This window comes from Ornithodoros turicata, chromosome 7 (genome assembly GCF_037126465.1).
Source record: "Ornithodoros turicata isolate Travis chromosome 7, ASM3712646v1, whole genome shotgun sequence".
Taxonomy (NCBI): domain Eukaryota; kingdom Metazoa; phylum Arthropoda; class Arachnida; order Ixodida; family Argasidae; genus Ornithodoros; species Ornithodoros turicata.
In genome coordinates, this window is record NC_088207.1 from 41637028 (window position 1) to 41649815 (window position 12788).

Consider the following 12788-nt stretch of genomic DNA (forward strand, 5'->3'; position numbering starts at 1 on the left):
AACTTTGTTACGAGTCATCGGAAGCCGTGCATTTGTACAGACTGACGTTTCCCACACAAGTTCTGACTTTTGGCATATTGATGATTCGTGACTTTACGATGCCTTCTTGTCAACAGCTTCGTATTCTCTAGTGTTTTAGACAAAAACATGTACAAGTTTTGAAAACACGCACACACGAAAGCACCCCAGTACAGTGAACAACTTTATACCTACCTCCATGTGGTCGTACAATTTAGTTTTATTCGGACTCCGGGGCGCGATGTCTTCATTTATTCTCTTGGGTTGCTCGCCCGGTCTTGGACTGCGTGCTCGGTGCTGTGGGCTTTATTAGTAAGTTTCAGTATACCGTTGGTAACGTCACGCGTCAGGGGTATTATCTACCGGTAGTGTTTAGCGAAACCCCTGCAGAAGGAATGCCACATTATGAAACCTGGCAGTGTCGTCGCAATAATTATAGTTGTTCTCGAGTACCATGGAAGCTGCTCATTCTCTCAACCGGATAACAGTGTACTTTCCTTTTCAGGTGGGCACCTGGAGTCACAGAACGGGAATTATATTCGAGAGCGGCTACTCCCGTCAGAAAAGCGAAGAATTCAGCGAGGGTTTCTATAACAGGACCTTTCGAGTGACAACCATCGTCGTACGTAGGTGACAGCTTCTGGGTGTAAGATGTGTCCACAGCTGTTGGTTGTTTTATATAACACGCGCGCGCCACTCTTCACGTGCCATTTTGTAGCTCGAGATCGAATACTTTCCCTAAAAGGGCTATGCAAACACATTGTGCCGCGGTATAGCTCAGTATAGGTAACGCGTTTGCTTGTTCGGCCCCGCCTGAGGACGATAGCGATATGACGCGCAGCATGTAAATCTACTCAGATTACTCTTTTTTTTTCTTCAAATTTTTCCAATACTGAAGCGAATAATCGTGTGTGCTCTCTTTCATACCGAATCTATTTGAAAATTGTGAATATAGAATGTTATATTCAAATTTCGAATCGAAGGAAGGTATCTTTCAAACCGAACCGTACTCGAAAATTTTGTCATCTATTCCTCAATTCCAATTTCGGATCGAATATGGAATTATGTATTAGAATTTCGTATCGAACGAATGTCTCTTTCAAACCAATTATGTTCGACTAGCTTCGGAGCTGCACCCGTGTGCCCGCAAACGGGACAAGAGAAGTTTGTACTGTTGACTGATTAGATGAGCCAAAAAAAGGAAAAAGTGAAAAGCAAAGCGAATGCTGTTTCACGCGAAGATGCGTTGCTGCATATCATGTGTGCCTGCTCCACATCGTTATGCACGCTGCATATGCATGTGTTTCGGTCACACGTACTCATTCTATTCGCTTCATATTCGCTTCGGTTGTATAACTATTCTGTTTGCGTCACGTACATATCCCTTCCTTTCTCCTTTGCCCCTTTTATTTTCCCTTTTTTTCTGCCAATAAATTCCCCCCTGGTATTCGCTTCGTTTCTAGCATGCATGACTATGCGCACGGACGTAATATTTTCCCCTTGTTTCTAGTTGCGGCGGGTCAATATTCCTATTTACTGTTGCTGATAACTATGAAACAACAGCCTTATTTTTTTCCAGGCACGTTCGCGTGCGCTGGGTGTATTGACACTTTTGTACAATGAATATCCACGCGCGCTATACACAGGAAAATACGGTACTTTAGACTGCACTCTGAAGCCGTGATTGGCGAGGGTTAAATCATCACAATTTGCCGTCTCGTTGTTTATACACATCACTGTTCTTTTTTTGTGTGTGTGCATTTGTTCACAACTTGCGCAATTATGATTTACAAGTAATTTTATCAGCAGTTGATGTTCCAGGGTTATACTGTGCAGTAGCGTGGGTGGCAAGGCAGTGCACTGTTAGAAAAATTTATACCTTTTAGATTATAAACGGCTTGTCCCAGGGCGCACACCTTTTGAGACGAGTGGAGGAGGTATAAAGAGGTATAACGAGGAAAGTAGGTATAAACGCTATACCTCCTTCGAGGTATAGTAACTTTATACCTCTCTGAAGGTATATTATTTGCACCTCATGCTATAAACATATATTCCCTTGAAGGTATATTTTCGAACCCCGGTGTAATCTTGAAAAATGGGAATATTCGATATTTTTCACCGCTATATAAGAGTGGCACTTTCTGAACCAGCTCTTAACAAAATTAGAACAAGATAATATTGAACGACAAGTTCTTTAATAACAACAACCACCGCGAGAAGGAAAGAGAGAAAGAAAATACCTGTACACGGACGACACAAACGTACCCACAAACTCATATTCACAAAGTGCAGGTGTAAAACGTAAAGGAGAGCTCGTGCAGATTACTCGCCACGCAAGAAGCAACGTGGGGGGATTTGGTGGAGGACAGATACTGGTGTAACACATCGCGGCGCTTCGCAAAATGTGGGGCGCAACTGTATGAGTGAGGACGCGTAGATTTAGTCATTTCAGTAACAAATAGCACGCTGCTATAAACCACTCCCCCTATTTATTACGATGCAACTGTATTACTGGCTGTGTTTCCTAATTAAATTACTGCTTAGCTGAGATGGTATACTGTCTCCACCACAAATTAATGTGGCACCACAGGTTCATATCTAAAGGTATACAAAATACCGAAGGTATAAACGCAAGAGAGAAGGACTTTATTATACCCGCAACTGGCGTGGAAGGTATAGCCAAGGCGATTTATACCTCCCACATGGTTTAAACGGGGTATAGACGTTGGTGATGAGGTATAAATATTGTAGTTTAGTCCTGGTTTGTACCTTCGTTATACCTCTTCTATACCTCTTCTATACCTTTTCTTCTAACAGTGTGGCGCCATACGCGAGAGGGCAAATACTTACATAACTAACACGTCACGTTGCTTGTACTTCGTGCCTTTCTGGGTTGTCTTTTCATATTCCATGCATATTTTGAAAGCGTAATTGCTCTCTATTATTGGGCACTTAATCTTTTCTTGACGTTTCCACAGAACCCTCCTTACACCATGCTAAAAAGGGACGCTGTCAACAGAACGGGAAACGATCGCTTCGAAGGCTATGCCGTTGACTTGATGGATGCACTAGCTAAGAAGATCGGCTTCGTATACGACCTGCACCTCGTAAAAGACACCAAATACGGGAGTAAAGGTCCCAATGGAGAGTGGAACGGCATGATCAAAGAGTTGATAGACATGGTAGGTAAACGATACGTTCCAGTCAACTACGATAGTAACACACGAAACCCTAAACCACGGTCCCTCAATACTCTTTCTGGTCAGGAAACTCCCGCGAAAAGTTCCCTTAGGGCGTCCCGACGACACGTGGCGGCGCATCGTCGCTCGGAAGGAGACTTTCGTGTCCGCCGCTGCTTGCGCGTATCGATTGCATGTGTTTCTGCTGGTGTTTGGAAGTGATAACTTTTTGTTTTTTGGTGCTTGCGTTTTGCGTGCGTATACAGAGGTTATTTTTTTTAAATATCCTTGAAATTTACTGCAATCTTTCGTGTGTAAGAATGATCTACACAGATGAAGGAGACTGATACGAGCACGCAGCATTTTGGAATGTCTATATTCCTCGGAGCCTTAACCTTATCAGAAGTGAATGAAAGTATTTTTTATTTGTCTACAAAACAGTGATGACTTGGTATACGGGAATAAATACAAACCCTTCGCTAATAGCCTTATTGGAGGTGTACTGCGATGAGCGTGATTTGTGGAGCATCAATAAACACTATAAGAACCGTAAAATTTTCAAATGATAGGTCTTTCAACATGATGTCAATACAATAACATTTCTTATGGAACAACTTGCGAGGAAAGATGCAGCAGTAAACGAAGTTAGCTAATACCCGTTTACTCGTTTACGCACCCGTTTACATACCGCTTATATATTCGTTTTCGCTGAATCGGAAGCGGAGAGAGGGAGGGATGATGTTTTCACTTTTTACGTTTTCATTTTTCTTTTTCCTTTCTGATCTGCAATACGTGAACTTTTTCTGCGGCCTATACACTACAGACTCTAGAGCTCATTCATGCCCGTGTATAGTGCTACAAAATATCGTTTCTTTGCTTCATCATTACTTTCAAGCGAAAGACTGACTCATTAAATTTTTCTGCATTTCTTTTTACTTATCTCTTTCCGGTTATTATATTTTTTTGTCACCAGATACTGCAACGTTTTTCTTGTAAATGTAGTTCTTGGCCAGTCCTAAAATTTATTTCCGAGCTATGAGAACAGTGGCCGTTCCCACATAAAACTTCATTCTGTAGCAGCAAACGCCGCTACAATTTTATCATTTTAAATAGTTTTTTCATTGGAACGTCCTGGAACTGATCTGACTGATACGCCGAGGCTATCTCCAATGCGATGAATTTGACACCTGAATCTCGTCAGCCGATTTCTATAGCTGAAAAGTGCTATTAGGGCCACACTTCAGTAAGCGGAAATTCTATCCTGTTAATTTAGTAACCCAGCTTAAATCATGTTGGAATCTCCTTATTAGAACTGGTTGGTCAGTCAGTCCAAGCCGCAAAAATAGTAGGAATACTTGAAGGGTTCTTCAGAAATATTATCGTGGGATGATCACGTGCATTATTTGTAAAGGGAACGCATGAGAGCCATTGCTACCTTAAGTCGATACATCTTCCCAAAGTGTGTAAAGATATCTACAATACGTTAATAGTGTAATATAGATCAGTTATTGTCAACCACGTCGAAAAACAACATAAGTTTTTTTGTTTTTTTTTTCACCGAAAACGATCCAGTCATGCGATTTATAGCATGTGTACCTCCCGTCTCTCATACCACCAGAGACGACTTTCAGATGATCATGATTACAACGCAGGATTTCTATAAGTGCTTCTTCTGAAGTCTTATGTCTTCTCTGAAATAGAATCACCTCGTAATTTCATCTCTGCTCAGATTCAGCAAACCGCATGCTACGAGGAAACCACGCGTTTGGAAAGTTTCGCCCCCACGAAATACCTACTGAAAGCGGCATTACTTTATAACACATCACTAGTTTGTGTGATTGTGTAACAGAATGAGTTAATATGTTTCTCAACCGTCATTGAGAGATATGAGTGAGAGTAAAATCAACATTTTCGGTGTCAGAAAAAGACAACAACGAAAGTTGCAATCTACGTGGAAAATCTGCAAATTTACGCTAACTGAACTAAAATGTGCGGGATGAACTCATGAACCTATTCGAGAATTATTTCTGCTCTAAACCCGAAATGAACTTTAAAAAGTAGCTGATCAAATCTTCCCTAAAAACACGCAGCGCTGTGGAAACGTCGTCTGCTCCACGAGGGTGTCTCCTCCCGAACGACGCGATCGCCCCATGCGGGAGAAATTGTCCCTAAGTGACCTTGTCTATTGTATTCGAGCGGAGTTTCCAGACCAGAAAGAGTATTGAGGGACCGTGCCTAAACCAATAGGATTTCCAGGAACCAAATACTCGTGCTTCGGGGCAATAAATTTCGGCATACCCGACAACGAATGGGAACGAGAACAGCCGTCAAGTGGCATTAAAACTCCTACGAAGTCACAAGGGTTCTTCCAATGTGGGACTGCATAAAATATTGCAGAATATTGCTGATCTTGCTCCCTGTTTTGTTCGTTTGGTGTTCATCTAGAGAGCTTTAGTAAACCACTGATAACCTTGCTTGTGTCGAACCGCATCAACCGGAACCAATCAGCAGATAAGATTCTGAGTCACAAACGACTGCGATTGGTCTCGATAACCTTACCAACGGTTTGCTAAAACTGCTTAATAAGTAGAGTGCGGATTTTTAGGCAATATCAGGTAGCGCTGCTCCCTTGACTTCATCGAGGCTCAATACTGCAACGGTAATGCTGTATACACGGATGGATCGTCGACCAGAGACACTTCATCTTCAGCCTTTACCATTCCGTCAGAGTCCGTTACACGTGGATGTGGTCTTTCGCACCGCACCTCATCGACATCCGCTGAGCTTTATGCTGTCTATCTATTTACGCGGCCGCTGCACATCAACAACGGCCTTGTACGCCCATTATACTTTCGAGAGGAGACAGAAGATCCCTCCTCTGGCATTTGTCCGACTCCTGGCCTACCCTAAAGTGGCAACACGGCATTCCAACCAGGTCCTCTTCGCGAAGTGTAGACCCAACGCTGTTATACCGGCTGCCTGCAGTGCTTCCTCGTCCCCTGAAGTCGCTCATCCGCAGGCTACGTCTGAACGTGGTCTTCACTCCGTTCTATCGCTACCAGCTCGGCTGTGAGGCTAGCCCTATTTGCAACAAGTGTGGTGTACTTTCGAACGTGGAGCACACACTCCGCCGCTGTCGAACGCCGGACGTCGGACTCCGCCGCTGTCAACGAGAGTCGTACACTGCAATCACAACTACCAACCACCCTTGGAAACCGCCCCTTCAACTCGTCGTGCATCCTCGGCCCTTGGGACACCGCGGCCCACTCCATGGAGGCCTTACGTCATATAGTTTGCTTTTCGAAGCGACTGGCCTAAAGGACTTGTTGTGTCACTGACAGCGCCCTCGGACATTCCAGCCATCACGATCAGGATCGTCATCGCCGCTCCGAGCATCACCGCTCCGAGCATCACCGTCATCTCTCATCATCGTCATCACTCAGATTAGACCCCCTAGATGTGGGGTAGTGTTTCACTCTTAAAGTGGAAAAACTCTCCACTTCATCGTCAGAACATAATTGTTGTTGTTGTTCCTCCTCGGTAGCGGCGGTGAATGACCCAGCACATCTCATCCCATTTATGTGTGTGTGTTCTCGTCGCATAAATCCTTCTACACGCTTAAAATGAACTTCACCGCATAGCACGCTCTTAGCCAACCATAACCTCGAATGACATCGTTCTCTCCCCTGATTTGCTGGAAACGGGAGGCGTACGCCATTTTTGGACAATTATGAACTGCATAAGTGTCACAAAAAAGGCGTACACCTCCCGTTTTCAACAAATCACGGGCGAGAACGATGTCATTCGAGGTTATGGTTGGCTAGGAGCGTGCTATGCGGTGAAGTTCATTTTTAAGAGTGTAGGGCAACCTGCCTTCACAATCGTATCGTTTTATCTTCCGATTGGAAGGAAAGTTGACACATAAAATGGTGTACGATTCCTCTCTCAGCGTATCGGGAGACAAAGCGATATCACCCGCAATGATGACTGGCATACTGCGTGCTATGCGGTCAAGATCGCCCCCCTGTTATCCGCCCTCTATTAATAAGAAGACATCAGTCGGGTCTGGAGTCGGCTGCTCCAGACACGAACGAAATATTACCATGGTGCAATTAAAAAAGAAATAGAGAAACACGAAGCAGAGCAAAACGGCAAAACAGGTAAGAAATGCGTACTGCATTGCTATTTGCAATCGCGTGGATCGATGAGGGGACACGGTTCTATACGACCTCGTGGGCAGTGCGATAAAATCCCGATTCCCGGAATCGCAAAAGACGGCTCGGCAGACCGAAACCACTGACGAAGAAATATATCTGGGCCCGTTTGCACAAACATTCACGGGATTCCTGAGTCCTCAGCAGCTTCTGTAGTGCTCCGGACATGTGCTACTGCCCTCAACGATACTCGTGCGTACAGCACTGGCGAAGCTAATGAGGAATTCCCTCAATGTTCCTGCAAGCAGGCCATTCGTGGCTTGCGTAATCTGTTACGCGGAATGGCTCTGGCTACCGCTTATCTCATTTTCACCTAGTCGTCGGCATTCCCCTGACGCCTTGTGGTCAGTAGTGACAGTACTGAAGAAATCTGATATGTTTGTTCACACTAAAATGCACACTGGCAGCTACAACAAGTTAAAAACAATGTAAAACCAATGTTTCAATTCATCCTGAGAGCGAAAAGACTCGTCCTGGGATCCGAACGCTACGCAGACGATAAGACGATACGCCAGATATTCTCATGAATTGTCGTAGACGTATTGAGCTGTCCTACGTTGCTATACACCTGTAGCAGCACCTGATAGCAGAACACCCGACAGATGATAGCAGTATTAGCGTATGACAGAAAAGCACTCTTAGCCCAGAACAGTGACCCTATACAATGGTTGCGGAAGAATGGGCTACATTGTTCCCCATATGGCCATTCGCGCTAATGTTATCGGAGGTAAGGAACAATGCACGGGCAAGGCAGTTTATGAGGAGGTAAACAGCCGTCAAGAGTTCCACTTTTGAAGTTCCACTGAGCACACACTTGCAGCACTTCAGCATGCAGCGCATGTCACGCGATCGAAACCGTGACACGCGAGTCGGGGAAACGATTGAAGCCCTTCTTGTCAAGAAATTCCACCTGTGTTAGCAGCACTCGGTTGACCATTATGAACGTGGACTACAATTCCTAGGAACCAGTGGGCTAAATAAAGTGGCTACGGAGTAGGAGTATATAGACCCCGTAGGGAAACGAAAGGGAGAAAGGTCGGGCCGCGGTTTCGAAACGGTTTCTTCGGAGTTTGCTCAAGCGAAAGAAAGTTATTGCACGAATCATGAGATTTCTTGTCAGTCGTCTTGCGCAAAGCCGGTGGAGCATCACCCCCTTGTAAAAATATCCACTACTCAACAAACGCAATAGGCAGTGTAGGAATCTGTCTAATGCCTAGTTCACATACTTTTGAATTTTCATGTGTTACGGATGTCATGGCAATGAAGAAATTTCCGTTCCGAAATGCACGAATGGAGGACAACGAACAGACTGTCGAGTCCTGGAGTTAGCCAAACCCGAAGTAATTCACTATTGGATAAATGGCTAGTGAATCTAGAGGTTGGCAACTCTTTTGGCAACTTTTGCACAGGGTACTCGGCAGCACTGCGTAAATGCTGATGTCATCAAACAGCGAGTCCTGGAGATGATGGCAGATCTCCACAGCGGCCACTGTAATGTCTACACGGACGGGTCATGTACATCGGATTCTTCTTCGTCCGCCTTTGTGGTACCCGATAGAGGCGTTGAAAGGCGTTATCGCCTATCTCACATGTCATCGTCCGCTGCTGCGGAGATTCACGCCATTACCCAAGCTATTCGATACATCAAGACAGCAAATTGCAATCGTTGGGTTGTGTACTGCGACAGCAAAGTCGCTCTATCTGCGCTAGGCAGCCGCGACCCATTCTCATGGTGCGCTGCGATGGTGTATGACGCCCTTCTTGTTCACGACGCTGTTGTCCAGGATGGCCACGAGGTTAGGTTCCAGTGGGTACCCGGCCACTGCGGTATCACTGGTAATGAAAAGGCCGACTGTCTCGCTACAGAGGCACATACTATGCGCCGATGTCATGCTATTCCATTCACAGCGCATGACGGCCGCCGACTACTGCACAGTGTCACGTATGACGTTTCTCGTCGACTGTGGTTTGCAGACAGTAGCCATAACCTGAATGTTCTGCGACAGATGGACCCCAACCTAAGATTTTTCATGCCTAGAGGCGTACCCCTAGCTGCTGAGACTCTTATTCACTGTTTTCGAGCTGGCGTCCCGTTCTGCCGTTCTTTACTGCATAGGATGGGTCTGGTTGAGTCTCCGTTCTGCCCCGAGTGTGATATGGTGGATGACAGCGGTCACGTCTTGCTGGAGTGCCGCCACTCCAAGTCACAGAGACAGTCACTCCTTGCCGGCATTTTACGCATGACGGACCGCCCAGTGGAGCTGACTCATTTATTGGGTCCTTGGGATACTCCGCGCAATCAACGAAAGGCAATCCCTCTGCTGGTAGCCTTCTTGAGTGAGACTTGTTTCACAACTGTGTTGTGAACACTAAGTGCGTGCTCCATCTTACTGTGATCTGCTGACACCGTATTTTGTAGATCTGTAATGTGCTATATTGTTTTCCCGCTCTATTGATTGAGTGCCCGTGAGAATGCGAGGGATCCCGCTGTGATTTGTTTTGATTGCGCTAAGGATTTTGATTCAGAGTGTGTAATAGCTATACAGTTTTTGCAATGGAGCAGGTAGCAACCATGGTGGGTTGCTGAAAGCTCCAAGGTTTACTTTATTTTACTAATTTATTAACTAACTAACTGACAGAAGAGAGCATCAGGAGACTGAAACTGCAAGCAAGTCCCCTATGGAGGGAAACCTGTAGACCAACAAGCCGTGCATACGCTAAGTAGATGTTACACCCCTTCAGAGGTAACGTGAGTGTACCATAACTCACACCCTTCTAAGTGTAAAAGCTTGAAGGTGTTGTGAAATACACCTTGAGAGGTCGGTGCATTTCATTACACCTTCAAACTTTTACACTCAAAGGGGTGTGAGTTATTGTACCCCCACCTTACACTCAAAAGGGTGTAAAAAAGTTTAGTGTATGCAACAGACCGCACGAGTTGGTCAAGACCGAAATCCTTGCAGCGCTGGTGGTGCTGGAAACAGCTTGCCGTTGTTGGCCTCATAGCTGTGGGCATCGTCACGAATGTAGCTGTACATGATGATTAAATGGTGACATTATGATGATGAGATGAGGGAGTGAAGTAGGCAGGCTCGGTGGCCTTCCAGTAAACAGGAAGCCACGCTGCTGACCAATGAGCGGAGATGCCCTCTGCACGCGTGCCAGTGCTCCCTTTGACTATGCGAGTAGGGCGTCAAGCGCAGCATTTATGACCAAGGCGCTTTGTCAAACGAAAGCGTCGTGCGTGCCGTAAACGCATGCGTTTAAACAGCCTGTCGTACGACAACCCCATCCGCGCTGAATCTGTATCCTGCCCACAATGCAGAGAAACAGCAGTGTCAATAGGCCATTTGAATAAAGTTCAAAGGTGCAGCGCGTGCTCTGGCAGGGCGTGCCGGGAAATCTTGTGCAAAACGACAGCGATTTGCTATCATCTCCGATCGTCGTCGTCGTCGTACTGGTGTATGCACCGTCGCTGTCGTTTTGCACAGCATTTCCCGGCATGCCCTCCCAGGGCGCGCGCTGCTCCCTGGAACTTTTGCAAATGGCCTATTAAGAAATGTCATGGCGTTTCTTTTTTTTTTTTTTTTTTGCCATTCTTTTTCTTCTTATTATTCTAATCGAATGGTCTCTTATTCTTGCTCACTAGGAAGCGGACATGGCGATCGTGGACTTAACCATCACTTACGTCCGCGAGCAAGCCGTCGACTTCACCATGCCCTTTATGAAGACTGGCGTCAGCATCCTGTTTCGAAAGCCACTCATCGAACATCCACCACTGTCGTCATTCCTTTTGCCTTTTTCTGTTGACGTGTGGTTGTACATGTTAACTGCTTACCTGGGCATCAGTACCTGGTCTTACATCCTCGGTCGCTTCAGTCCGTCAGAAATTGATCTGTCGTACATCATCGATCGTGATCCTCAAGACGTCGGAAGCGAGCTCGGCATGAATAACAGGCTCTGGTTTGCCATAGGATCGCTGATGCAACAAGGTTCAGACCGCAACCCGCTGTAAGTCAAATTCATATAGTTTTTAATGCGTTGACATTAGGAGTGTCAAAATGGAAAAAGCAGTGTGTACGTATGTGTGTCTATGAGATGATGAAGCCTCAGTATAAGTGGAGATGTAAAGGGGAGAAGAGAGGGTAAATGTAAATGGAGATAAATGATTTGAAATTGAAGTAGTCGAAGGTAACTAAGAGTAAGAGTTAAGAGTAACTAAAGGTAATTAGAGTTAATCAAAGGTAATTAGAGCAAGAAAGTTGAGTTCAAGGGTAATGAGTGCAAGGTATATGTAATTAAGAGAAAGATTAAATGAAATTAAATATAACTGGGTAATTAATGTAATTAAAACCAGTTAACGTCAATTAAAGCGAAACTGAGAGTAATTAAAGCAGGTAAACTTATTTAAAGGCAATTAAATGAAATTCAAGATTACCTCAGGTATCCCGTGGTTATCTTCGGTATTTAAAGGGTAATTGAGAGTAAATGAGGCTCATGAAACGTTACTTAAGTCGACCTACATATAGTAATTGAAAGTGTCGAACCGGAAGTAAAGTATAGACCAGAGGTGGACAACGCGAAGTCGAGTTGGACCGAAAACGGATACCGGAAGCCAATTATAGACGGGAAGTGGATAGCCGGAAGTCAAGTATACACCGGAAAAGGCATTTAATGCTAACGCATTTCTCTCGCATTTACCGCTACATCGCAACTGATTCTTTTACGGGTCGTTGACAATATACAGCGTGTTCTTGTTTGGAACACAACACACACACAAACGCTCTTGTTTGGAACACAACATTTTGTTTGGAAATTGTGCTGTTAACGGTAGCTGTCAGTACGGTAGTAGCCACTGTTACACGGGAAGCCTTCCACGACCGTTGAAACCTACTTCATTGAAAAACGGGCGTAGCTCCAGCAAACGAGCATCGTGTTAACCTGTCAATCAGTGCTGGATTCAATGCCCTTTTAGAAGTTGACACCTTACACGCGTGTTGACGCTACGCTCGTTTTTCAGTTGGCGGTCAATGGTCGTCGAAGGCTTCCCGTGTAACAGCCCTGGGTATTATTCGCGCGGTCGTTTCGCCGCAACTTTCTTTGCCAGGACCAATTATATTCTCTCTGGTCAATGGCGAAGGAGCGCGGTCTCGTGGTGCTTTTTGTTAAAAGAAGATTCCGTAACGCTACAAAACATCAATTGGACCTATACTGGTGCCTTCGTGGCGCTAGGAGTTTTTCAGATAGTACTCTTTTTCGCACGGCCTTGCACTGGTCGTCACATCCGCGTTGCGAGGAAGGAAATGCGCGCCTGCGATCCGCGTGTTGAGGTAGGGAAATGAGCACTTGCGCGCCGCGCGTTGAAGTGCGCATTCGA

General features: G+C 45.4%; 1 protein-coding gene across 1 annotated transcript in view; it reads left to right on the plus strand.

The window, feature by feature from the left end:
• Nucleotides 1-12788, plus strand: part of LOC135401123 (glutamate receptor ionotropic, kainate 2-like) — a 96013-nt gene that overhangs the window by 62892 nt on the left and 20333 nt on the right. The window contains exons 9-11 of the mRNA XM_064633320.1: nucleotides 524-640; nucleotides 2997-3200; nucleotides 11061-11422. Of these exons, the coding sequence (XP_064489390.1) occupies nucleotides 524-640; nucleotides 2997-3200; nucleotides 11061-11422 (683 nt within the window). The remainder of the gene's footprint in view (nucleotides 1-523; nucleotides 641-2996; nucleotides 3201-11060; nucleotides 11423-12788) is intronic.